The 27,311-nt window shown below is 39.1% G+C and overlaps 1 protein-coding gene across 4 annotated transcripts; it reads left to right on the forward strand.

The window, feature by feature from the left end:
- Positions 1-1,919: 1,919 nt before the first annotated feature.
- Positions 1,920-26,588, forward strand: LOC105663133 (uncharacterized). 4 transcript variants are annotated; one of them, XM_076534787.1, is made up of 13 exons: positions 1,920-2,243; positions 8,955-9,098; positions 14,888-15,033; positions 15,399-15,571; positions 18,139-18,409; positions 18,539-18,661; positions 18,738-18,908; positions 19,215-19,375; positions 19,432-19,685; positions 19,781-20,599; positions 20,648-22,510; positions 22,579-24,116; positions 24,221-26,588. In XM_076534787.1, exons 1-13 carry the CDS (start codon positions 2,186-2,188, stop codon positions 25,241-25,243), a joined length of 6,744 nt encoding a protein of 2,247 aa, XP_076390902.1. In that variant the 5' UTR covers positions 1,920-2,185; the 3' UTR covers positions 25,244-26,588. The 4 variants fall into 4 exon arrangements, with proteins under 4 accessions (XP_076390902.1, XP_076390904.1, XP_076390903.1 ...); XM_076534789.1 differs by having other exon boundaries at positions 19,781-20,593; positions 20,672-22,510; XM_076534788.1 differs by having other exon boundaries at positions 19,781-20,563; positions 20,612-22,510.
- Positions 26,589-27,311: the final 723 nt, after the last annotated feature.

A 27,311-nucleotide genomic window follows, 5' to 3' on the forward strand; every position in this document is an offset into this window, starting at 1 on the left:
CGAGCATAAAAGTCAAGTTCCGTGTTAGGCGATCAAGGTGAAGCCACAGGTAAGACGCGGAGGGAGTTTTCGCTTGTTTGGCGAACGAAGAGGAATTTTTTTCCGAGGCGTTCCACGCTATTGACCCTAGTGATTCTAGCACTTAACGATTCTATAAACAGTCGAATGTTTCGGGGGATTTCAATCAACACCGACAGCGGTAAAACCGGGATTACGTAAGATTCGAGGCAATTAGGACACGATTCACGAATTTGTGGACGAAAACGGGATGCGGTCTAGACACGGTAGTCGTAAGGATTCTACCAGATGGATTACAACGAGCTTCCTGTGATTTTTATGCAAACCTTTTCTCTGAACTTCCATGTTATTTTAATGGAGTTGTGCAGATACATCGTATACTTCCTGTGTAGAGTTACTTTATTTACTACTGAACTTTTGCACTGTTCAAATTTTCAGTTTCAACCTTTAGTATATAAAATTCTAAAGGAACCATTGAATATGATGATATGGTGGTGATATGGGACCGTAGGATGCGTGTACACTTAGGGGTATAAGGATAGGGCTATAAGGTATAAGGGATAGGTATGTCAGGATCTAGGAATTTAATATTTCATGATAATCATAGAACCTGAAGATAGAGGTAGACATGTGGACATATGTGGATGAAGCAAGCTAGACCTTCTAACATGATAACATTCTTTATAGAAGTATAGATAGAGATATCCAAAAACCTAGAGGGTCATCATCCACACATGTGGATGGTCCACATATGTAGATGGTCCACATATGTTGATAAATGAAGCTAGATAACCTTCTGTCATAATAACAGTCCTCACAAAAGAAGTACAGATTGATATCAGATAACCTAGCAATGGTCATCATTCACATATGTGGATGGTCCACATATGTGGATAAAGGAAGCTAGATAACCTTCTGTCATAATACTATTCCTCACAAAGGAAGTACAGATTGATATCAGATAACCTAGTAATTGTTATCATCCACATATGTAGATGGTCCACATATGTGGATGAAGGAAGCTAAATAACCTTCTACCCTAATAACATTCCTCACAAAAAAAGTACAGATTGATATCAAATAATCTGGCAATGATCATCCTCCACATATGTGGATGGTCCACATATGTGGTTCTCATATGTGGATGAAGGAAGCTAGATAACCTTCTGCCATAATAACAGTCCTCACAAAAGAAGTACAGATTGATATCAAATAACCTAGCAATGATCATCCTCCACATATGTGGATGGTCCACATATGTGGTTCTCATACGTGGATGAAGGAAGCTAAATAACCTCCTGCCATAATAACATTCCTCACAAAAGAAGTATAAACAGATATCCAAAAACCTAGATGGTCATCATTCACATATGTGGACCATCCACATATGAGGAAGCTACACCTTCTGTCATAATACCATTCCTCATAAAAAAAGTACAGATACAGGTATCCAAAAAAGCTTGATGACTTCATCAAAAGAAGTGATTGACACATCAATCACTTGATCAAAGGTTGACGCTAACCCTCAATTTAGAACATTTCCATGATGCACCCATGTAAAAAAAAATTTGCATCGTAGCAAAAATTTGTACGTATCGAACTGAAAATTTGTAAGCACAGAAAGGAAAAGTAAGAACGAAGAAACAGTTTCGCACATACAATCGCACGCGTTGCAATCGGTTTAGTCACGTAGTAGCTCCTCGAGTCATCTTATTTTTAACCTGCTGGCGTGTACAATACGTGGGTAACGTGTAACACGGAAAGTGTCCCGATCTGGGCCAGTCTGTCCACCCCACCCAAGCACCCGGTAATCCGGTGGTCCCGACGCGTTTATCCGATCTCCTCGTTCCCTCACGATCCCCTCTTCTTGTACCTGATGTAACTCCATCTCCCTCGAAGTTTTGCTGCTCGTTGCCGCGCTTACATCCGATCGGTTCAGGGTTTACTAAGAGACCACGAATCCTCCGAAGGTTCAGTGCGAAACGCGCTCTCGAACTCGAAGGATCTGACTTCTTTAGACTTCTTGGACCAGAGACACATCCCGGCACTCGCGAGTTCTGCACGCGGTTTAATCGCGTCTCCATGAATCTTGAGGATATTGGCGCTTTTACTGGGATAAGGAACTTGTAACTTAGGAAAGGTTTCTGAAATTTGGGGAACGGCTGGGATGAACCGCACGTGGTTGCTGGTCCTTTTGGGACTGCTGGAACTCTGCTATGGCTTGCGTAAGTTTTTTAAGATTATTTCTTTTTTATTTTATGGACTGGTAGATGAAGGTGGTTTTGAGACGTTTTAGGTTCTTAGTAAGAGTTCTTGATTTAGGTTCTTGTAGCAAGAGTTCTTGGAGCAAGGTTCTTGTTGTTCGAGTTTTCAAGATTTTTGGATAGACTTGATTTGATGATCGAACGATTTGATGCTGGTTTAAATTTTATGAAGGTTTTTCTGAAAGGAAGTTTATTCTCTTATGACAATGGGGTTTGTAGGAATTTTTGTTTGAGGGTCCAGTGAGTAATCAGCAGTGAGGTTTGCTGATTAGATGAGTTGAGTGCTCTTTAGATTTTAAATTCCTAAGATTTATTTCTGAATAAAGTCAAGATCAATAGGGTTTGTCTAAGTGATTGTTACAAGGTTTCAGTAGTCTTGCAAGATTTTTAATAATTTTTATATATTATAGAATAAGAATGACAGTGTTAGGCTAATACTAAAAGACTACATTTGTTATGAATTTATGCATTACATAATTTATGAATTACAAATGATGAAATTTGATGCAAACAAATTTTCTGAAAATGTCTTAAATGAAATACACTTGAGTAAATGATTTAAAAGAAATTTATACATGATACTATACTAAATATCATTAATAACAAATTTTCTTATTGGATATTTATGTTGAATTTGGTGTTGGATATTTTATTTTGAATTACTTGCGAATTATTGTGAAGGAATGAGGATTATCGTGTTGAGTTCAGAGTAACATTACACGAGTCGTGAATGAAAATGATGAATGAAAGCGTCGGTCGAAGTAGTTTACGCTACGCAAATGAGATTGCAAAGATAAGATCTGATTACCCTAATCACCGTTCAAACCTTTCAGCAACACCTTACAAGCTTCTGAAATTCACTGTTACCTGTTTTATGGTGATATTTTGCACATTTGTATTTTATATTAATTTTCATATACTTCAAAACACGTTACATCTTTTAGTTTATATTTTTAAACACACTTTCAGTCTGTGAAATTATTTATTTATATATTAAAATGTTATTAGTTAAAATTATATTATGTCATGTGTCTAAAATTATGTTTAGTTTAACCTATGTTATAAATTAAAATTAATTACTGAAATTAATTACTATAATTGTAAAAAATTGTTAAAAATTTGTTAAAATTTATTAAACTGTCTTGTTAGTGTAAAATTTATAGTGCAAATTTCTATATGTATTTAAAAAAAAATTACTTTTTAGCAAAAATTTCATTCACCTTCAAAAAATTTCATTTGACCTTCAAAATATATTTTTAATCTCTTATTTAAATATTTTAAAAAAATCATAGCCTCTGAAATTTTTTACCTGAACAAGATTCATCATAAAAATGAGTTGTCAAAGTTTTGATATGCAAAAATTATTTAATTTTGAAATCAGAATTTAAACTAGTACTTGCACTAAATGTATACTAAATATATTCATACTAACTGGTATTTACACTAAATCCCCTATTTAAATATTTAAAAAATCATAGCCTCTAAAATTCTCAACCTGAGCAAGTTTAATAAAAAAAATAATCAGTCACCTAAAAAATCTTTAATTCTAAAATTAAAACATAAAGTACTCCCACTAAATGTACACTACACATACTAAACTAGTATTCACACTAAAATAATATTTCCAAAAAAAAACACCCACACAAAACTCCCTAAAACACGCAACTACATCTCCCATTTCCAATTCTCCAATCTTCTTCACTCAACAATCTCCAAAAAGGTGTTAATCTCCTAACAAAATGCAAAAAACTGTTGATCTCGCGAATTACGTTAAAGTTACGTTATCGCTGGTTATTAACACCTGTGGAATCGCGTGATCCGCTAGTTTTCCTTCTTAATTGAAACGAAATCCATGTACGGTGATTAAAGGCGCGGCGATGCTTCTTCTTCTTAATCGAGCGTGCTTGTCCTCTAAGGTTAGATTGCGCCATCGGCAACTGGAGCAACGCTCCGTACAAGGACGCTGCCATTTACGTCATCTGAATCCTCTTGATCTTCCATTCCGGACGAAAATTCAACGCATTCCATCGATAGGCGTGATGCATCTCAACCGCTCGAAACTTTCGTGAGATCGAACAATCGTTACGTGGACTTTCATTTTCGAGCGCAGCACGCGATTTGAGAAATTAAAAGCGTTCAAATCGCTTTCTCCGTTTCGCCGGCAGCACTGTCAAATTAACGATTGTACTTCTCGATTGAAAAATATGCATTCTGATCTTTCACTGTACAATGTTTGAGGAAGATAAACAATTAGAGAGGTATTTAGAATTGCGTTGATGCAGGAAGGTTTGTGGTCTTTGGAAGGATGGAATTTGAAATGTTTGAGAGATTGATGTTTTGGAATGGATTTGGGGATTCTGGAGTTGAGGATACGGAGAAGAAACTTTCAAGGTTATAACAATTTGAACTCCTGAAACCTCAAAACTGTAACATTTTAAATTCCTAAAGTCCCTAGAATTTACTAATTCTCGAGATCCAAAAGTTGCTTAAGATTTCAATAGAAGTTAAGCATTCCGAGTTCTGAGAGTTCCTTGAATATCAAAATATTCAGAGAGTTTCTTGAATATTTTGATATTCAAGGAACGTGAGGATTTGGAGGATTTTTGAACTTGGAAGGTTGGATTATAGGGTGTGAAGAACTCGGAATGATGGAATTTTGGGATGTGAAGAACTCGGAAGGTTAGGATGTTGAGAGACGGTGAGAACTCGGAATGTGAGGATTGGAGGAACCTTGGGAACTCGGAATGATGGAATTTGGGAGGCGCTGAGAACTCGGAGTGATGAGACTTTGGGGCGTGGAGAACTCGGAATGGAGTAGAATTTTAGAGACGCTGAGAACTCGGAATGTGAAGATTTGGGGAATCTTGGGAACTCGGAAGGTTAAAATATTGGGGCGTGGAGAACTCGGAATGGTGGAATTTTGGGACGTGGAGAACTCAGAAGATTAGAATTTGGGAGGCGCTGAGAACTCGGAGTGATGAGACTTTGGGGCGTGGAGAACTCGGAATGGAGTAGAATTTTAGAGACGCTGAGAACTCGGAATGTGAAGATTTGGGGAATCTTGGGAACTCGGAAGGTTAAAATATTGGGGCGTGGAGAACTCGGAATGGTGGAATTTTGGGACGTGGAGAACTCAGAAGGTTAGAATTTGGGAGGCGCTGAGAACTCGGAATGTGAGGATTTGGGGAACCTTGGGAACTCGGAAGGATAGAATATTGGGGCGTGGAGAACTCGGAATGATGGAGTTTGAGGGCCTTGAGAACTCGGAAGGTTAGACTTTGGGAGCGTTGAGAACTCGAAATGTGAGGATTTGGGAGATCTTGGGAACTCGGAAGGATAAAATTTTTGGACGTGGAGAACTCGGAATGATGGAATTTTAGAGACGCTGAGGACTCGGAATGTGAAGATTCGAAGGATCATGGAACTCGGAAGATTAGAATTTGGGAGGCGCTGAGAACTCGGAGTGATGAGACTTTGGGGCGTGGAGAACTCGGAATGGAGTAGAATTTTAGAGACGCTGAGAACTCGGAATGTGAAGATTTGGGGAATCTTGGGAACTCGGAAGGTTAAAATATTGGGGCGTGGAGAACTCGGAATGGTCGAATGTTGGGACGTGGCGAACTCAAAATGTTAGAATTCGGGAGACGCTGAGAACTCGGAATGTGAGGATTTGGGGAACCTTGGGAACTCGGAAGGATAGAATATTGGGGCGTGGAGAACTCGGAATGATGGAGTTTGGGGGCCTTGAGAACTCGGAAGGTTAGAATTTTGGGAGCGTTGAGAACTCGAAATGTGAGGATTTGGGAGATCTTGGGAACTCGGAAGGTTAGAATTTTTGGACGTGGAGAACTCGGAATGATGGAATTTTAGAGACGCTGAGGACTTGGAATGTGAAGATTCGGAGGATCATGGAACTCGGAAGATTAGAATTTTGGGGCGTGGAGAACTCGGAATGATGGAATTTGGGAGACGCTGAGAACTCGGAACGTTAAGATTTTGAGGACGTTGAGAACTCGGAATGTTAGAATGATGGAACCATTGGAACTCGGAATGTTAGAATTTTTGAGCGTTGAGAACTGCGAATATTATAACCGTGGAACTTTAGGAACTCGTAATATTAGAATTGTGGAACCTTGGGAACTCGGAATATTAGAATTCTTAGACTTTGGGAACTTGGAATGTTGAGATCTACAGTTTTATAGAACTCCAAACGTTGATATTCAAGGAACTCTAAGAACTCGAAATGTTGAAATTTTATTGAAATAGGTATCTTGAGTAATTTTTGGATCTTGAGGATTAGTAAAGTCTAGGGACTCTAGAAATTTAAAATATTACAATTTCGAAGTTTTAGGAGCTCAAATTTTCTAACCTTGAAAGTTTACGAATTCGGTGTGTTAGAGTTTTCGGAATGCACTTCTTGCAACTCCTTAAAACACTAATATTTTCGCCTTTCAAATTATTTATTGTTAACCTCCGAAGTCTCAGAATATCCCCAACTTGCCTTACAAAGAAGTAATTTCTATAGTTCCTTCTCACATTCCCAGAAACAAAAATCAATCGTACAATGAGTCACTCATTAAAGATTAAGCTTCACATCTACTAATCAATTTACATATTCGTTAATATATTGATTTCTAAGAAACCTGCACAACAAAGATTTCAATTTGATTTTACGTCACACGTTCTATCCGTTATTTCTCGAAATAATTCTCCGACAATTCCTACATTGATTTAATAACTTGAATACCGCTACAAAAAAGAATTGATTATTAATAAATGCGAAGCGATAATCAGCGAATGGTTGTTTTCTCGCGAGGAGCATCCTAAGCATGATTCTTTCTTTTTCATGTCGTCAGTACAAGGCTGCGTGACTATGTAAACGACTATTATAGCAACAGAGTTGCATAGCGTATGAAGGATGATGTCAACGGCAACGTTCAATCAATGTACATAACAAACGGAATCTCCGAACCTACTAATTTTTGGCTCGTATATTTATTTCCTTTTTTTATCGTCGGTCTTCATGGCCGTGGAAGATCAAGTCCGTTTCATGATTATTCGATGCGAGTCATTGTTAATTTAAAGGCAAATTAGGATTGATTTGAGTATTAATTTTAATTATTTGATGGATGGGTTATTGGTAGTCTTCGATGATTTAACGTAGTTTTTTTTTAAGCTTGAAGTATGAGGAGATGCAATTTTCTGTTGTTGATATTTTTTTTATTAATGAATTCATTAAGAAAAAATTCTTTATTAACAAATTTGTTAAGAAGAATTTATTACAAAAGAATTTTTATTAAATAATTTATTTAAAGAATTTGTTGAAGAAGAATTTTTATTAAACAATTTATTAAAAAGAATTTACTGAAAAAGAATTTTTATTAAACAGTTTATTAAAAAGAATTTATTGAAAAAGAATTTTTATTAAACAATTTATTATAAAGAATTTACTGAAAAAGAATTTTTATTAAACAGTTTATTAAAAAGAATTTATTGAAAAAGAATTTTTATTAAACAATTTATTATAAAGAATTTGTTGAAGAAGAATTTTTATTAAAAAATTTATTAAAAAGAATTTATTGAAAAAGAATTTTTATTAAAAAACGTATTAAAAAGAATTTATTAAAAAATTGATTTTTATTGACAAAAATTAACAAAAATTGATGAGAGGAGTTGTTAAAAACTATATTTAGAATTGATTGTGTTAATTCAATTAATTATTTGAGAATAATGATACTTTTAAAGAACAATGTAAACATGGCGGACTTTATCACATGTGTACAAGTTATTACATTGTTTTATAGTAATTTATTTAAACTTATGGTTTATATAACCTTGATAGGTGCTATTTTATTTAATATTTAAGCATGTAACTTGAGAAACGAATGTTGAATACTTTGGAACTTGTTTGGCGCTAAATTTTGAACGCCATCGCGGGAGCGCGTTTGGCGCCAATTTCAAACGCGTACTTGGGATCTTGGCGGCAAGTTTGAAATACAAACTTGCGAACTCGTTTAATTATTAAATCTAGTGTTAGATTAAATTATCTGAATGATCTTCGCCATTTATCATGTTTTATTGTTAAAATATCTTTGTAAATATTTATTATTATTTATGTTAAGTTTATAAATTGAACTGTTAAAATAATTTTCTTCAAACGTGACAAAACTTCATGGTTAATAAAAATTAATATATAATGAATATTATATACCTTGTTGTTACATTAATACAATAATATTATATTCGTTAATGATTATACATTACTTTCAATTAAAAAAAACTGTTATTTTGTACAATGTACATAACCAAAGATGCATGATCATAGTAATTGTTTTCTGTTAGTCCATTATCTTTGCACATCAAACTTCACGCTTTCTTACCGAATAAACCTAATCTTCCCAAACGAAATCATCCAAACGTCAATTACATAGTACAAACGTTGGAATTAAAAGTAATACCAAATTGAATATTAATGTAATTAATAAAAAATTGAATGTTAACGTAAATAATAGAAAATTAAATATTAATGTTAAGTAGTACAAAATTGAGTATTAATGTTAAATAATACAAAATTGAATATTAATGTTAAGTAATATAAAATTGAATATTAATGTAAGTAAAAAAAAATAAAATTAAGACAAAAGTATTGATATGAATGAAAATTGATTTCAGAATGCCCAAAGCAGAAAATATCACCAGGCAGAGAAGTGGTCTGCTACACTTCCGTTTCCGACGTGTCTGAGCTAACCGAGGCCGTCTGCAAATGCACCACCCTGGTGCAGCAAGGTTATGACGTGCAAAATCTTTCGATTTCCGGTAAGCATCAAGCATATTTCATTTCCCATAATAGTCGCTAATCGTATGCGTCTGAAACGTAATACGATAATTTTTCCAAGCGTTAATCGTTCGGAAAAACGGATCCTTTGATTCGCGATAATCGTGGCAATCAGTGATATGCAGAAACGATTAAGTCACGTGATTCCTCGTATCTCTCCGGACATCGTGCGAACGCATCTGAAATAAATCATCTTATATTGTTATCGGAACTGAAGATAATCGTTCTCGATGAGCTTTCAAGACCTTTTTTTCTTTTCAACGCAGCATTGTTGTGTTCTCACGATTGCATAAATTCATTCTGTCGATCGAGGTGCAGACGCATCGTTGCACTTATGCAGGATATCGAAATCCAACCACAATGCGCGTATACTCTTACGTTCGATATCGTGAAATCGATTCTTCTATCATATTTCTGTTAGCGCATCACCGCTTATTGCTGATGAAGAGTATATTAGATTTTGTGTTTTTCGAAATTCAGGATAAAAAATTCGGTATTCATTCTTTACAGTTTCATAATTTATTCAAGACTTGTTATTTTATATGGCAACTTGTGGTAATATAACGCGTGGCGATATAACTCGTGAAAATCCAACGCGTGGAAATGAAACACGTGGCAATATAACGCGTGGCGATATAATTTATGGAAATCCAGCGCATGGTAATATAACGCGTGGAAATACAGCGCTTGGCGATATAACGCGTGGAAATTCAGTGCGTGGCTATAGTACGCTTGGAAGTTCAGTGCGTGGCTGTATAACGCGTGGAAATTCAACGCGTAGCAATATAGCGCGTGGTGATATAATTCGTGGAAACCCAACACGTGGCGATATAACTCGTGGAAATCCAGCGCGTGGCAATATAACGCGTGGAAATACAGCGCTTGGCGATATAACGCGTGGAAATTCAGCGCGTGGCTGTAGTACGCGTGGAAGTTCAGTGCGTGGCTATATAACGCGTAGCAATATAGCGCGTGGTGATATAATTAGTGGAAACCCAACACGTGGCGATATAACTCGCGGAAATTCAGCGCGTGGCAATATAACGAAAGTATTAATGTTCGATACAGAGATTCAACTCTTGTTCGTGACTGTCCACAAATTTCCACAGAGAGATAATGAATTCAATGAACTCCGTTTATCGATTATGCGATATGGGTCAATCGAAGTTCATAAGTTACCAACGAGCTACTTCGACGTCTCGTATGTAAATGCTTTTAAAGACATCCAGTAGGTACAAATTGGGATTGCATAATGTCGAACTTATCGAGTCGTTGAAACTTTAAAGCCGAACTTTTTAATGCGAAATCGAAAGTGTCTGTACAATGTGTGATGTTCGTTGGAGATTAATGCGATCGATTTCCATGAATATTCATCGAGCATTGTGTTCGATGAATATTTTAACCGTGTCTGGTGTCTTGTCTGCCTTTTTATACGAGCTTCCGATCAAATTATTTCTTTTCTTTTATTTTGCTTAATTGGCAAACTTTTAATTTCGAGTTGCTAATAATTAAATATTGCTGTTAAAGTTTGATATATATTTTGCTGATAATGGTACGTGTTATATTGCCACGAATTATATCGTCTCGCGTTATATTGCCATGCGCTGGATTTCTACGCGTTATATTGCCACGTATCGGATTTCCACGCGTTATATTGCCACGCGCTGGATTTCCACGCGTTATATTGCCATTCGCTAAATTTCCATGCGCTGGATTTCCATGGATTATATCGCCTCGCATTATATTGCCACGCATTGAATTTTCACGCGCTGGATTTCCATAAATTATATCGCCACGCGTTATATTGCCACGCATTGAATTTCCACGGGCTGGATTTCCATGGATTATATCGCCTCGCGTTATATTGCCACGCATTGAAATTCCACGCGCTGGATTTCCACGAATTATATCGCCACGCGTTATATTGTCAGGCGTTGAATTTCCACGCGTTATATTGCCATTCGCTGAATTTCCATGGATTATATTGCCTCGCATTATATTGCCACGCGCTGAATTTCCACGCATAAAAAGTATAAAGTGTGAGTCTCATATTTTTGTACCTTTTAAGTCAGAAATTAAATTGTCGGCTTCTTTACATTTTAAACGTACAAATTCTTCGTGTGCCAAAATTACTGAAATCTTATAATGAAAGATGCAAGGGTGAAAAGTTCACTCGGCAATTTAACAAACCAAACCGGAATCTCGCAAGTCGCCGATATGCATATAAAATTGCAATACCGTTGCGCAACAGAAAATTGGGTCCATCGGAAAAAACAAGTTGGTTTCGAAATTTCACGAAAATCAATTTGTTATACATAACAGAGTGCGGTGTTGACGGTATGTCACGCGTGAAATCCAATATTCGTCGTACATCACGAATCACGGGAAGGCGTAGAAAAAGAAGAAAGACGAGAAGAAGAAAAACCTGAAACGAAAAAGGCATCGTGTTTGTGACATAATCGCGCGAAAACGAAAAGATTCGGTTATGTTTCTTTTTTCCACGCACGCCGCCATCGCTTTACCATGAATGGTCGCGTTCGGACGCCTCGTTTCGCGGAGAAAAATTTCTTTGATAAAGAATGTCAATTAAAATTGACTCGCAAGGACGTGCCATTGGAAACCAGTTCTCGAATCTCGCCCCCTTTCGTCTTTCACTTTAGACTGCTATATTAATTAGCCTCGTTTCGTAACACTTGCGAGTGAACTCTATACTTTATTCCCAGATTCATATATTTTTAGCCTTGTTAGCGGTGTTTGCTGATTTATTCGCTCTTTTGTATTCAAATTTATACTAATTAATTTTTGTATATTTCAATGTTTTAATTTTTGGATTTATTTATTCTTTATTTGATGGTTTTTTAGTTTTTTTGTTTTTGAAACTTTGGCACTTGCAAATTTAGGTATTTTTCAATTTTTAAATTTTGGTATTTATTCACTCTTCATTTGGTAGGTTTTTGATTATTTTATTTTTGAAATTTTGGCACTTGCAAATTTAGGTATTTTTCAATTTTTAAATTTTGGTATTTATTCACTCTTCATTTGGTAGGTTTTTGATTATTTTATTTTTGAAATTTTTGCACTTGCAAATTTAGGTATTTTACAATTTTTTAAGTTTTGTGTTTATTCACTCTTTATTTGGTAGTTTTTTAATTTTTCTATTTTTGAAATTTTGGCATTTGCAAATTTCTACACTTTACAATTTTTTAATTTTTCTATTTTTTCAGTCTTTATTTGATACTTTCTTAATTCTTTCATATTTGAAATTTTAGCACCAGTGAATTTTTGCATTCTTCAATTTTTTAAATTTTGTATTTATTCATTTTTTATGTGGGTGTTTTTTAATCTTTTTAAATTAGAATTTGAGTACGTACACATATCTACATTCTTCAATTTTTTAAATTTTATATTTATTCATTTTTTATTTGATCATTTTTTAATTTTTTAAAATTAGAATTTCAGCACCAGTAAATTTCTTCATATTTCAATTTTTAAATTTTCATATTTATTCACTTTTTACTTCGTAGTTAAAAATTTGCAGTGCTATGAGGTTTCTAAATTTCTTCTCAACAATCCCACGGAATGTACTGACCCATTTCCAAGTCACCCTATATAAAATTCATGCATGGGCGTGGTTAATGAGAACCGAGGACACTCGAAAGTGGTCCTTATAGACGATCCAGATGTAATCAGACATCACTTTCCCTCGCACGCACCGTTGAATTATATTTTTTCGAGTTACTGTCCATTTTTTCTTCTTCACCACTCGATTTCTTCGTAGAGCGATGAATATTTCAATGTACATTAATATCGGTTGCAGTTTCATGAAATTTATTCAAACTTGACTTTCACTCAGTTTGAGGAGCACAAAATATATCGGTTCGAGGAGCACGGATAATTTATTCCTTCTTAAACGTATATTTTTTTGCAACTCGAAGTTGTACAAAGGTAATCGCTTGGAATTATAAGATTCACGTCGTGAGAGTAATTAATTACCGGCTATTTTGGAGATATGTACGTAATTTATGAATCATGTGCTGTATTTTATTGCTACACGTTCGTTTGTAATTTGAAACATGTCTCTGGGAAAATGACTGTTTTATGGGATAATAAAATGGTGATTGTTAATTGTTACTGGGTGGTCATTTTGACTCAACTTCTTCCTTAAGGTCTATTTATTTATTGCTATGTGATAATATTCATGGCATTCATTTTCTATTTATTTCAGTTTACAAAGTTATTTCACCCTTAGATAGTTAAGGAAAATACCAAGCATGGGAGTACCAAGCGTGACAATTTCACGCGTGGAAGTATAAAGCGTGAAAATACCACGCGTGGAAGTACCACGGATCGAATTACTACGCGCCGAATTACCACGTATTGAATTGGCATGCGTGTAAATTCCACGCGTCGAATTACCACGTATCGAATTACCACGCGCCGAACTACCACGCATGGAGTCACCACGCGTCGAATTACTACGCATCGAATTACCACGTATCGAATTACCACGCATCGAATTACCACGCGTGGAGTCACCACGCGTCGAATTACTACGCGCCGAATTACCACGCGTGGAGTCACCACGCGTCGAATTACTACGCATCGAATTACCACGCATCGAATTACCACGCGTGGAGTCACCACGCATCGAATTACCACGCATCGAATTACCACGCGTGGAGTCACCACGCGTCGAATTACTACGCGCCGAATTACCACGCGTGGAGTCACCACGCGTCGAATTACTACGCATCGAATTACCACGCATCAAATTACCACGCGTGGAGTTACCACGCGTCGAATTACTACGCATCGAATTACCACGTATCGAATTACCGCGCGTCGAATTACCACGTATCGAATTACCACGCGTGGAGTCACCACGCGTCGAATTACTACGCGCCGAATTACCACGCGTGGAGTCACCACGCGTCGAATTACTACGCATCGAATTACCACGCATCAAATTACCACGCGTGGAGTTACCACGCGTCGAATTACTACGCATCGAATTACCACGTATCGAATTACCGCGCGTCGAATTACCACGTATCGAATTACCACGCGTGGAGTCACCATGCGTGGAACTACAACGCGCCGAATTACCACGCATCGAATTACCACGCGTCGAATTACAACGCGTGGAAGTATCAAGCGCACAAATACCACGCGTGGAAGTACCAAGCGTAAAAATTCCACGCGTGGAAGTACCAAAGCATGAAAATACCACGCATGGAAGTACCAAGCTTGAAAATACCACGCGTGGAAGTACTAAGCGTGGAAATACCTCGCGTGAAAGTACCAAGCGTGGAAATACCACGCATGGAAGTACCAAGCGCGAAAATACCAGGCTTGGAAGTACCACTATCAATAGTAAATTGATCTGCTGCTTAATTCTGAATAGAAGCAATGTTGCATGATCATTATGATCATCTTTAGATCTTTTTAAACTGTCTCCATCGTAATTACGAAAAATATGTGAAAGTTGATTAATTGTACAGAGTCAGTGATTTGTCTCACCTGATTGTCCAAGATCGGCAATGAAAGAAAGGCGGAAATTCCTGCGACAACTTTTTGTTCGTAAACTGATAGAGAAATTTAGTTGACAATTAAGTAACAGTTTTTTTAATTACTCTTAACGTGAACTTTCACAGCGAAACGTGATACACGGATTGACATATGTGACATGAAACACGTTAACAAATATGTGATATAATATTAACAGAAATGTAATAAAACTTTTTTTTGGTCATATACGAACTTTTTTCAGAATTTGAAGACTTTCGGAAATCGCTGAAAGAAATCAATCCTGCACTGCAATTCGTGATCTCCGTTGACGACCCTGGGAAGACCCTGAGGACTTCCGGTACGGTTCGTCAGGAGATCACTGCACGTCTCAGTGGTATTTTGAAAGAGGTAACTCATGTTTCTGTATTAACATTAATTCGAAAATAATTAATCTGATAATAATATATTAACAAGCTAATAATGCGTGATGTATAAGCAAGCTAATAATGTGTAATGTATGAACAAGCTAATAATGTATAATGTATGAACAAGCTAATAATGTGTAAAGTAAATATAAACAAGCTAATAATGTGTAATGTATAAACTAGCTAATAATGTGTAATGCATAAACAAGCTAATAATGTATAATGTATGAACAAGCTAAGATGTAATGTATAAACAAGCTAACAATGTGTAATGTATAAACAAGCTAATAATGTACAATGTATAATGTATAATAATACATAAACTGCTAATAATAATTCATTCTGTAGGTCGATGGAATCGAGCTGAACATGACTGCAGGTTCCAAGGAACGTTTAGTGCACTTCATCAAGGGTTTAAAAGGCGAAATGGTGAGGAAATCATACGACACGAGGATCTTCCTGGTCCTTCCCACAAAACCAGAAGGACTAGCGAAGCAGTTCGACCTGAAGGAACTATCCAAGTAATTAATTTAAGTTCTTGTTAAATCATCAAAACTTAATAGTAGTTAAACTTAAGTTAATTAACTAACTTAATAGTAATTTAACTTAAGTTAATTGAGTAACTTAATAGCAGTTTAACTTAAGTTAATTAACTAACTTAATAGCAGTTTAACTTAAGTTAATTAACTAACTTAATAGTAGTTTAACTTAAGTTAATTAACTAACTTAATAGTAGTTTACCTTAAGTTAATTAACTAACTTAATAGTACTTTCACTTAAGTTAATTAACTAACTTAATAGCAGTTTAACTTAAGTTAATTAACTAACTTAACAGTAGTTTAACTTAAGTTAATTAACTAACTTAATAGTAGTTTAACTTAAGTTAATTAACTAACTTAATAGTAGTTTAACTTAAGTTAATTAACTAACTTAATAGCAGTTTAACTTAAGTTAATTAACTAACTTAATAGTAGTTTAACTTAAGTTAATTAACTAACTTAATAGTAGTTAAACTTAAGTTAATTAACTAACTTAATAGTAGTTTAACTTAAGTTAATTAACTAATTTAATAGTAGTTAAACTTAAGTTAATTAACTAACTTAAGTTACTTAAAATTTAAGTAATAGATGTAATACATGTAATACAAAATGACAGTCTATCGTAACATTAAGTAACAGTTAAGATTACTCATCGACTCATGCTCTCACAACGTTCTTTTATCCGAAAACTCCAGTGAAAGGTCCAATTAACCCGTAAGATAAATTACGTTGTAACGAAAGTTTCTAAAAAAGATTTGGTTAACGGATTAAGTGAACTTCTTTCGCGATACCGGTTACGTGTCGCCGCAATTAATCCGATGAATTATTGACCGAGCGAGAGATCTCTGCAAAAACTGCTCATCCATGTTGGGTGCCTAACCTTGTGCCAGTTGTCGGCTCGATAGGAATGCTGCAACCGTGCTGATGCACCAGTTGATTGTTCACGGAGATACGTCTCACGAATTGTTCGAACAGTCATCGAACTTTTTCATTGAATATGGATGAGCTCCAGCTGAATGTGAATGAGAACGATGACAAGTTTTACTGTCGAATCAAGAACGGAGTCGTGAAGCGGTTGTTGTGAGATGAGATTTTGAATCGATAACGCAATTGTGATGCAATGAAGGTTTTAGTATTTGAGTTCTTGTGGTAGTTATAGTTTTTGGGTCGAGATTTGGTGGTGGGTGATCAAGTATTTTGTGTATTGATAGCTTCTAGCTTCCAGATTTGAAGTTCTGTGGAATCTCAAGGTCACCTGGGGTTTAAGCAGTTTGATCTGTATTGCTAGCTTCTAACTTTCAGATTTGATGTTCTGTGGAATCTCAAGGTCACCTGAGGTTTAACAATTTTGATCTATATTGCTAGCTTCTAACTTTCAAATTTGAGGTTCTGTGGATTCTCAAGGTTACCTGGGTTCCTCAGGATCTATAGATTCTCTAGGTTTCTGAAGGTCTCTATATTTCTTAGGTTACTGTAAGTGACAGTAAATTTGAGGTTCTGTGGATTCTCAAGGTTACCTGGGTTCCTCAGGGTCTATAGATTCTCTAGGTTCCTGAAGGTCTCTATATTTCTTACTGTAGGTGACAGTAGGTTACAGATCTCCAGGTTTCTTATAGTTTTCAAGAATTCTAGGTTGTGGAATCTAGGTCATTAAAGACTAGGTTAGTTTCAGACCCTGTAGGCTCCCCTGTAGGTTCTTCAGATTCCTCAGGTTGAAGATAGGTAATACGATCTCTAGATTTCCTAATAGTAAATCTGTCTACTGACTATAGTGTTACCTAGGATACTTAGGACCTAGGTTTCGTTGGGATCAACACAACTATTAAATCTCTAAAGCTTGGATTTCGTTGGAATCAACACAACTATTAAATCTCTAAGTCCTCAATAACTTCACTCCTCCAGCTCCTCCAGGTTCTCCATATTCCTCAGTCTACCGATAGATGACCTCTAAATTGACTAGGATACCAGACAGTATAGTATTACTATGCAAAGATGTCCAAATTTCCCAAGACCCAAGTGTCTCTGGGGTCAGTCCAGGTTCTTCAAAACTTCCTCCACTTCCTCACAATGGACAATTTCCCAGACAATCATTACGCAAATCGTATACGAATATTTCGTTGAATATGAATGAGTCGATTGACCTGTCGCTGAGGCACTAATGAACTCGATACCAACACCGCTACGTAATGTAGAACGATTCTAATCACTTGGCAATTAAAATGCTCTGAGTACTATATATTCAAGGATCCTTGATAACGCAACTTATAGTTGGACCCAAATTTCAAGTTGAGTATTCAAAAACTTTGAGTAAGGTGTGTCACAAAATTTGAGTAAGGTGTCACAAAATTTGAGTAAAGTGTATCACAAAACTTGAGTAAGGTTTGTCACAAAACTTGAGTAAGGTTTGTCACATTTGAGCAATAAGTGCGTCACAAGTGAGTCCCGACAAAGTGTCACACTTTAAGAAGTTAAACCGTGATAGCCATTTGTAATTTGCATTATCTATTCCTTGCTACCTAATCAACTAACGTCCATTTCATACGCATCAGGTATGTGGATCTATTTACGATTCCAACGCACTACTTGGTCGAAGACGACGAGGCCTACCGAACCTTCCATCCCTCTCGACTGATGGGTCTCTTTGACATGTTCAACGCCGACAATCTGATCGACTTAATAAGCGGATTGGGAGTGCCAAAGCGAAAAATCTTGGTGTCACTGCCATCCAACGCGTACGAATTCACTCTGAAGGATCAGGACGATAATGCTCCAAGGGCGCCGACTGAAGACATGCAACCGGTTATCATTGATCAGAAACAGGTATGTGATGTCAACGTCGTTGATTGATTCTTTAATAAAGTTTTCATATTCTTGATTTTTCAGTTGATTGACTCTTTGATAAACGCTGATTGATTCTTTAGTAAAGTTTTCATATTCTTGATTTTATAGTTGTGCGATCTGATGAATCAAGGTGAATGGACGGTCGAAAGGGACGAGGATCTGACTGCGCCGTATGCGTTCAAGAATAAAACCTGGATCGCGTTTGAAGATAAAATTTCTGTCAGCATAAAGGTTCGTATGTTCAACAATTATTTAGCTGTATGTTTTACTTAGTGTATGTTTGGAAATTAATGAAATGTTTTTATAGGGAAAATATGCGCTGATTCGGGATCTACCTGGACTTGCAATAAGAGATATAGAGAACGACACTGAAACGACGTGTGGAAAGCCACTGACGTATGAACTCAATCATTCGTTCATGGACTTCAAGAGAAAAACGAGGGCTGCTGTTTTGGACGCCCTGGAAGATGATTTACATGTAAGCACGAAAGTGTAATAATCTTTTTTACCATCAGTCGTTAAGTATGGTAACTACTTTACCGGCCGAACATTTGAACAAAATAATTTTGAGTATAATTCACCAGCTGCTTAAAATTTAAACTAGTACAATTGTAATTTCATGAAAGTCATTAGACTAACTTGATTACATTCACACGTTGAAACATTTATCAAAAAATTAACATGAAGTGAAAATTCAAGTAACACAACTATTGATAGATGGCAGTATATTTCATTATAACTCGTATTTTGAAATTTGAATCATTTTACGTCTTCAAAATTTCAGCAAACCGAGCTGTCCTATCCTACAAAAGTCAGGTCATCCGATTTTCGGGTGGTACGTGTGGTGGACACCGAAGGACACATCAGGGCGGTTCGTGAGAACACCCAAACTGAATTTGTCTGCTCGAGACAGGGCTACTTTGTTCATCCAAAGAGTTGCAACAGGTACCTTAGAGAAATTCAAAAAAATTGAATCTATTTTGATTCATTCCTCTCCACAGATTTTACCGATGCGTCAAATTCAACCAAGAAATCGAAGACTACTCTGTTTTCGAGTTCGACTGTCCAGCAGGTCTGGCGTTCGATGAAACTACAGAGGTCTGCGTCTGGCCAGGATCACTGTCTCAAGGATCTCCCTGTCCGGGAAGCAGCGAAATTGCACCGGTAGCTCGAGTAAGGTTCGAATGTCCTTCAACACCAGGATATTATGCCGACCCACAGAATCCGAGATGGTTCTTCGCCTGTATAGACCTAGGTTCTTATTTCTTATTCAGCATCTCTACTTTTAAATGTATTTTAAATGTACTTTCAAACTAGAGTGGAATTAAATGTTGTGTTCAAATTATGTAGGAGGTCCACATATGATGGCGTACGAATTCCGTTGTCCATTCGGTCTCATCTTCGACGAACACAAATTGGTTTGCGAGTGGCCTTGGTTGGTGGAAGGTTACACTGGCAGTGGCTACACGAGACTTGATTATGGACATGGAGGATATGGTACTGGAACTACTCCGGGTACTGGCGGGTATTATACGGGAGCATTGCCTGATGGATTCACGGGATCTACGGGTGGATATCATGGAGGATATCAGGGTGGATCAGGGTATCAAGGAGGACAGAAGGGTCAAGGTGGATACCAAGGTGGTTCGACAGGTCATGGTGGATACCAAGGAGGATCGACAGGTCATGGTGGATACCAAGGAGGATCGACAGGTCAAGGTGGATACCAAGGAGGATCGACAGGCCAAGGTGGATACCAAGGAGGATCGACAGGTCATGGTGGATACCAAGGTGGATCGACAGGTCAAGGTGGATATCAAGGAGGATCGACAGGTCATGGTGGATACCAAGGAGGATCGACAGGCCAAGGTGGATACCAAGGAGGATCGACAGGTCATGGTGGATACCAAGGTGGATCGACAGTTCAAGGTGGATATCAAGGAGGATCGACAGGTCAAGGTGGATACCAAGGAGGATCGACAGGTCAAGGTGGATACCAAGGAGGATCGACAGGTCAAGGTGGATATCAAGGAGGATCGATAGGTCAAGGTGGATATCAAGGAGGATCGACAGGTCAAGGTGGATACCAAGGTGGATCGACAGGTCAAGGTGGATACCAAGGAGGATCGACAGGTCATGGTGGATACCAAGGTGGATCGACAGGTCAAGGTGGATTGACAGGTCAAGGTGGATACCAAGGAGGAGTGAAAGGACAAGGTGGATACCAAGGAGGATCGACAGGTCAAGGTGGATACCAAGGAGGATCGACAGGTCAAGGTGGATATCAAGGTGGATCGACAGGTCATGGTGGATACCAAGGAGGATCGGCAGGTCATGGTGGATACCAAGGTGGATCGACAGGTCAAGGTGGATACCAAGGTGGATCGACAGGTCAAGGTGGATATCAAGGTGGATCGACAGGTCAAGGTGGATATCAAGGTGGATCGACAGGTCAAGGTGGATACCAAGGAGGAGTGAAAGGTCATGGTGGATACCAAGGAGGATCGACAGGTCAGGGTGGAAACCAAGGAGGATCGACAGGAGTGAAAGATCAAGGTGGATCGTCTCATGGAACGACAGGCTACCAAGGAGGTGTCTACCATGGTTCATCAGGTGCTGGGTCAACTGTCACAATAGGCACAGGATCAGCTGGTGTTGGCTACACCGCATCAGGCCACGCAGGAAGCGGCTACTCAGGATCCACCGGAGGAAGTCAAGGAACCGTACATGGTCAAGGATCAACAGCTTACTCTGGAACCACCGGAAGCGGCTATTCTGGATCAACAAGTCATGGATACTCAGGAGGAGCATATGGTGGATCAACCGTCAAACCAGTGACTGACGGATATTATGGAGGTGGAAAGGGATCAAATACCGGCTATTACGGATCAACAAGTGGTACAGGATACTCAGGCTCAGATAATAACGTATGGACGAATGGCCAGGCATCCACTGGTAGTGGTAACAATGTATATGCAGGAGCAACAAGTACAGCACACGCTGGTACGGGATACACAGCAGGTGCTGGACACTCTGGAAGCGGAGTTTATGGTGGTGCAGCTGGAACGGGTCATGGTGCATCTGGAACAAGTTACACTGGGTCCACTGACACGGGATATCAAGGAACTGGAGTTCATGGATCTGAAACAGGTGGATCTATTGGTGGATATCAGGGATCATCTGGTGGTCATGGAGGATCTGGAATAAGTTATACTGGATCTACTGCTGGAGTGTATCAAGGATCAACTGGTTATGGAGGATCTGGAATAAGTTATACTGGAACTACTGCTGGTGGATATCAAGGAGGAGTTCATGGAGGATCTGGACCAGGTTATACAGTAGCTCCCACTGGAGGATATCAAGGATCAACTGGTGGTCATGCAGGATCTGGAATAAGTTATACTGGATCTACAGCTGGTGGATATCAAGGCGGAGTTCATGGAGGATCTGGACCAGGTTATACAGTAGCTCCCACTGGAGGATACCAAGGATCAACTGGTGGTCATGGAGGATCTGGAATAAGTTATACTGGCACTACTGCTGGAGGATATCAAGGATCAGTTCATGGAGGATCTGGACCAGGTTATACAGTAGCTCCCACTGGAGGATATCAAGGATCAACTGGTGGTCATGCAGGATCTGGAATAAGTTATACTGGATCTACAGCTGGTGGATATCAAGGCGGAGTTCATGGAGGATCTGGACCAGGTTACACAGTAGCTCCCACTGGAGGATACCAAGGATCAACTGCTCATGGAGGATCTGGAATAAGCTACACTGGATCTACAACTGGTGGATATCAAGGAGGACATGGAGCATCTGGACCAGGTTACACAGTAGCTCCTACTGGTGGATATCAAGGTGGCGTGAAGGGAGGAGTGAAAGGTGGAGTGAAGGGAGGACATGGTCCTGGAATTCAACCAGGTTACGGATCCACATCACCCGGATCTGGAGGTGTCGATTATTCTGGCCAAACCGGAACAAAGTATTCTGGATATGATGTGAGTCATGGTGGATCTACGTTTACTTCTGGAGGTGGGGTACAGTACACTGGGTCGACAGGCAGTGACGGACAAGTTCGTGAGTATTCATATAAAATCAATTCATTCTGTTCAATCACAGTCTTTTAATTTCACTGTATTTCACAGCCGTCTCCACGTACGTACAAAAACCAGATGGACCACGTTACAATTGTATCTCCTGCTCCTCCACTCCATCTCCAGGCCAGACCTATGGTTACCATGGCGTTTCCGGATCTGGATCAACCGTTTATCAAGGTACCAATGGATACTACAGTAACACCACTCTTGGTCACACACCTTCCGGAGGTCCAGTATATCACATAACACCTTCTGATTATGGATTTGGAGAAGACAGTACTCTGACAGGACATGTCCAAGGATCAGTTGGAGGCTCTGTAGGAACAGTCACTTATGGACACACAGGCACCCTATCAGGATCCTCCCAGCAAGGAACTGTCGTAACTGGAGGTAGCTATCCAGGATACACTACACCTGGATACGTCGGAGTGAAGACCGTCTACCCTGGCGCATCTAGCCACGGAACCATAGTATACGGGACACCATCAACTGTCCTGGTAACTGGTGCACCTGGTGCAGGTACTTTCGTGAAAGAACAAACAAGTCCCGGTATTGTTCTAACTGGAACAACTCCTCTGCCATTCGATCAGACAGTCAGCGGTCATCATTTCGGCCAAACAGGCTACGGAGGTGTCACAGGTTCCTACGGAACTAAAATTGGAAAGGTGCCTGACACCGGGTACAAGACGAACGAGTACCACGATAATGGAGGACGTGGTACCATCAGGTTCAACAATGGAGATGTGACCACCAAATACACGGAGAACGATATTCCAGATTATAGACCAGCTGGAGGTACAATTATTCCCGATACGTTATTAAATGGAGGTACATCCACACCGAGAGGGTTCTCTAAGACTGAGCCCACCCAGACAGGTTACACAAAGGCCACTGTAGGTGGCAGCGGCAGTTACGTAGTCGGTTCCATAAAAACAAGACCCACACCACGACCTGACAATATCGGCGAGAAGGCCTTCGAGGGTAACGTGGCGGGATACACGAAATCGTCCACCGAAAGTAGCGTCAAGACCTACACGTCTCCATCTAAGTACCCGTCTGGTCAGATCGATACCTCAAGAATAACCTTGGGTCCATCAAAGTCCTCCGGCTACGAGTACCCTGCACCGAATGTTCCCTTCGACACGGGTGTCACATCATCTATCGGATCCATCTCCCCGACAGAGGGCAACGTTTTCACCGCAACAACCCCGACACCATTCTTGAACGTCGAGGTGTACAATTCCCCGAAGTTCGCTAGCTCTACTCCTAGAGTAGACACCTATCAGAAGCCTGGCTTCGGTCAGTCGACCGTCTCACCACTGTTCACGACGGGTCCTCTTGAAAATTACAAGACGACTGCTTTTGATGCGGCTAAGATTCCGTTTGCGACGTCCTCAGTCCGACCTGTGCTGGATACAGGTTACAAGACCATTATATCCTCGACTCCGGTACCGGTGACCATAAGTCACGATCAGTTCAGCGGATCTGGTGATCAGTTCGAATATGGAACGAAACAGGGATATGGACGAAAGGATGGTTCTAGCACACCGTCTTCAGTGTTTCAGGTGCCGTCGGACAAACCACAGGTTCGTTTATCTAACATTCGGTTGTTCATTTCAACATTTGACGATGTGTATGTATTTATTTAAGACCTTCAGCTCAATGTATCTAACGATGTGTTTGATTTCAGACTCAGTATCTGCCCAGCAGCACCATCTCCCCGGCCGTCGGAGTAACCTACAGGAAGCCGTTCACGATATCGACCGTCACCCCTGCAGTTTCAGGCTACTCTCCCAAAGACGACGCCGGTAAACTAATCACGAATTACAGGGGAACGACCAGATACGTCCCCAGCCAGTACGACGTCTATTCTACTGGATCAGTCAGCGGATCCAGCGTAGGACAAGGTTACACAGTCCAGAAAACGCAGACACCATTTGCTGTGGGAACTTACTCAAAGCCTTCGCTAACTTATCAATCCACTGCCAAATCCACAGCCGTAGGTGGAGGCAAGGTAATCGTCAAATGGAGCGACCTTCATCCTCTGCTTCTGGGTAAACTTGGAGCGGAATGCACCTGCCGAGGAGATCCCTTCGCCAACCTCCGAGGACCAGGTTCCAAGTTGATCAACTCCTCCAAAGGCAAGGTGGACTTGTCCAACTACGACGAGTCCGAAATCTACGTCGACCTTGAAAAGGACGGCTCCTACGAGCAGCAGGATTACATAACCAATTCTGAAACACCACCTGGTCCTATTAAAATCTGGGACGAAGATATAGCTGCCAAACTGTCATCAGAGTCTCAACAGAAAGTGTCCACCACATATTTGCCAAGTGACGCTCCGAACCTGGGTGTCCGAGCCAACGTGGCCTCCCAAAACCTAATCGGCGGATTCAGCCATGGTTTCACTGCCAATTACAGGTCCGGAAAGAGTCTGCATATTGATTCTTCAGATAAGCAGATTGTGGAGCAACCTGCGTTCGGGGACTCTGAAGAGGTCATCGACGGTGCCACTAATTGTGCCAGACCCGGTCTGTTCCGGCATCCTAACTTCTGCAACAAGTTCTACGCTTGCCATTGGGACGAGTGGAAGAAGAAGTTCACGCTACACATGTTTAACTGCCCGGTGCATTTAACCTTCGACAACGGCGCGAACGCCTGCAACTGGCCCAGCATGGGACCCGCATGTCAGGACGATAATTTGTTAGTTTAGACGGTTGCTTCAGTTTGGACACGCTGTGCTCTCTCTGTTGAATGGATTCTCTTAGCTTTTAATTCCTCTTTTGAAAGTTGTGGTTTAGAATCAGAAAATTTGGTATCTGGAATTTTAGTTTGCATTTAATGGCTTGTTTGAATTTATCTCATGGGTTGCTGCGGTTTTGCGGAATTTTTAGATGGGGAAAGGATAGTAAGAAAGAATGAGAAGGCCGAGGCTTAATTATAACGGTGGTTTGCAATTTCTTTGCATACCACTGAAACCTTCACCCGAGCAGTAAGAGAATGCTTTCTCGAGGTAACGAGACAAAGACGAAGAAAGATCCAAGGCGATCGAGGTGCCACCACGCGAAAGCACAGTGTGTCCAGAGTGAAAGTCAAACTGTGCTCGACGATCCAAATCGTTAGTGATTGGATACAGTCGGATCATTGTAAATAACGTTCCCTTTCCCTCGAAATTTGTAAATAACGACGCGTTATATACCCCTGTTAAAATGATGACAAAAGACCACTGGTAGACGCTGAAGGATTTAGATCATTTAATGTTAAATTTTGCAACTTATATCTATTGGCGATCCACTGGTAGACGTTGAGGGATTCAGAGCATCATTTGATAGTAATATTAAATTCATTTGCAATTTGCAACTTGTATCTATCAGGTTCGGATCACTGGTAGACGCTGAAGGATTCAGCGCATCATTTGATAGTAATATTAAATTTTCTTGCAATTTGTAATTTATATCTATCAGTTTCGATCCACTGGTAGACGCTGGAGGATTCAGAGCATCATTTGATAGTAATATTAAATTTTCTTGCAATCTGTAATTTATATCTATCAGCTCCGATCCACTGGTAGACGCTGGAGGATTCAAATCATCATTTGATAATAATATTAAATTCTCTTGCAATTTGCAACTTATATCAGCTCCGATCCACTGGTAGACGCTGAAGGATTCAGAGCATGATTCGATAGTAACGTAATACTCCCACAGTTTGTAATATCATCTAATATCTGACTAAACGTATTTGTATTGTATATAATTACGACAGGTGTATAAACGTGTGCAGGACATGCACCCTATTCGTTAATCCTCTATCCTCGTGCTTCAATTTTATTCTAATTTTTATGTGTTAGCTTGCCTTGATTCTGTGTTCATCTCGTTCCTATCTTTCCACTCGCTTCTTGACGCAGTTTATTTATTTACAGCTTATCTGTAGGTATTTGTAAGAACCTTTGTATTCTCGTTCGCACAGTTTGGAATCGATCAGTGCCATCTTATCGTGGTTATCTAACGAATATGTAATATGTACGAATCTAGAATAAACATAGTAAGGCGTGTCAATTTGGTAACGAGTATCACTGTCACTCACTGTCCCTTTCTTATGCTTTTATTAATTGTTAAATGAACCGGACAATTGCCTGCGGCTAAACTTTCGTTTGTCCCATATAGAGACAGAGAGGCGTGGTGACTTTCCATTTAATGATGAACACGGGCAATCGACCGCGAAACGGGATCATTGATGATCGCTGCAAAACCTGGCTAAAATTGCGATACGGTTTCTAGCTTCAAGATCAAACGTTTCTAGGGACTTTAAGTTTAGTGGAACCTGAAGAATTTCTGGTTTTGGAAGATCTTTAGCTTTTTCTGGGGATTAACAGCTTTTCTAGGGATTTTTTCTGGGGATTACTAGGTTTTCTAAGGATTTTTTTGGGGAGATTACTAGGTTTTTTAGGGATTTTTTCTGGGGTTACTAGGTTTTCTAGGGATTTTTTGTAGGTTACTAGGTTTTCTAGGGAGTTTTTCTGGGGTTACTAGGTATTCTAGGGATTTTTACTGGGGATCTCTAGGTTTCCTAGGATCTCTACGTTTTCCAGAATCACTAGATTTCCTAGAATTTCTTGGTTTCCTAGTTTTGCTAGGATTTTAAAATTCTCAATGATCCCTAGACCTCCTAGGAATTGTTTTTAGGGATTCTTATGTTTTCTAGAATTTCGCAATTTTATAAAATCCCTAGGTTTCCAAAATTTTCAAGAGTAACTATGTTCACCAAATTTCTCAGGGCCT

This window comes from Megachile rotundata, chromosome 8 (assembly GCF_050947335.1).
Source record: "Megachile rotundata isolate GNS110a chromosome 8, iyMegRotu1, whole genome shotgun sequence".
In the NCBI taxonomy this organism is placed as follows: Eukaryota; Metazoa; Arthropoda; class Insecta; order Hymenoptera; family Megachilidae; genus Megachile; species Megachile rotundata.

What these genes read in the sequence shown, in the direction of transcription:
- LOC105663133 (XM_012290372.2), top strand. Translation starts at nt 2,186, where the DNA reads ATGAACCGCACGTGGTTGCTGGTCCTTTTGGGACTGCTGGAACTCTGC. An exon ending in CCCTGGAAGATGATTTACAT is followed by an intron (nt 18,909 to 19,214) that starts GTAAGCACGAAA and finishes TCAAAATTTCAG; the next exon opens with CAAACCGAGCTGTCCTATCC. An exon ending in CTTCGCCTGTATAGACCTAG is followed by an intron (nt 19,686 to 19,780) that starts GTTCTTATTTCT and finishes CAAATTATGTAG; the next exon opens with GAGGTCCACATATGATGGCG.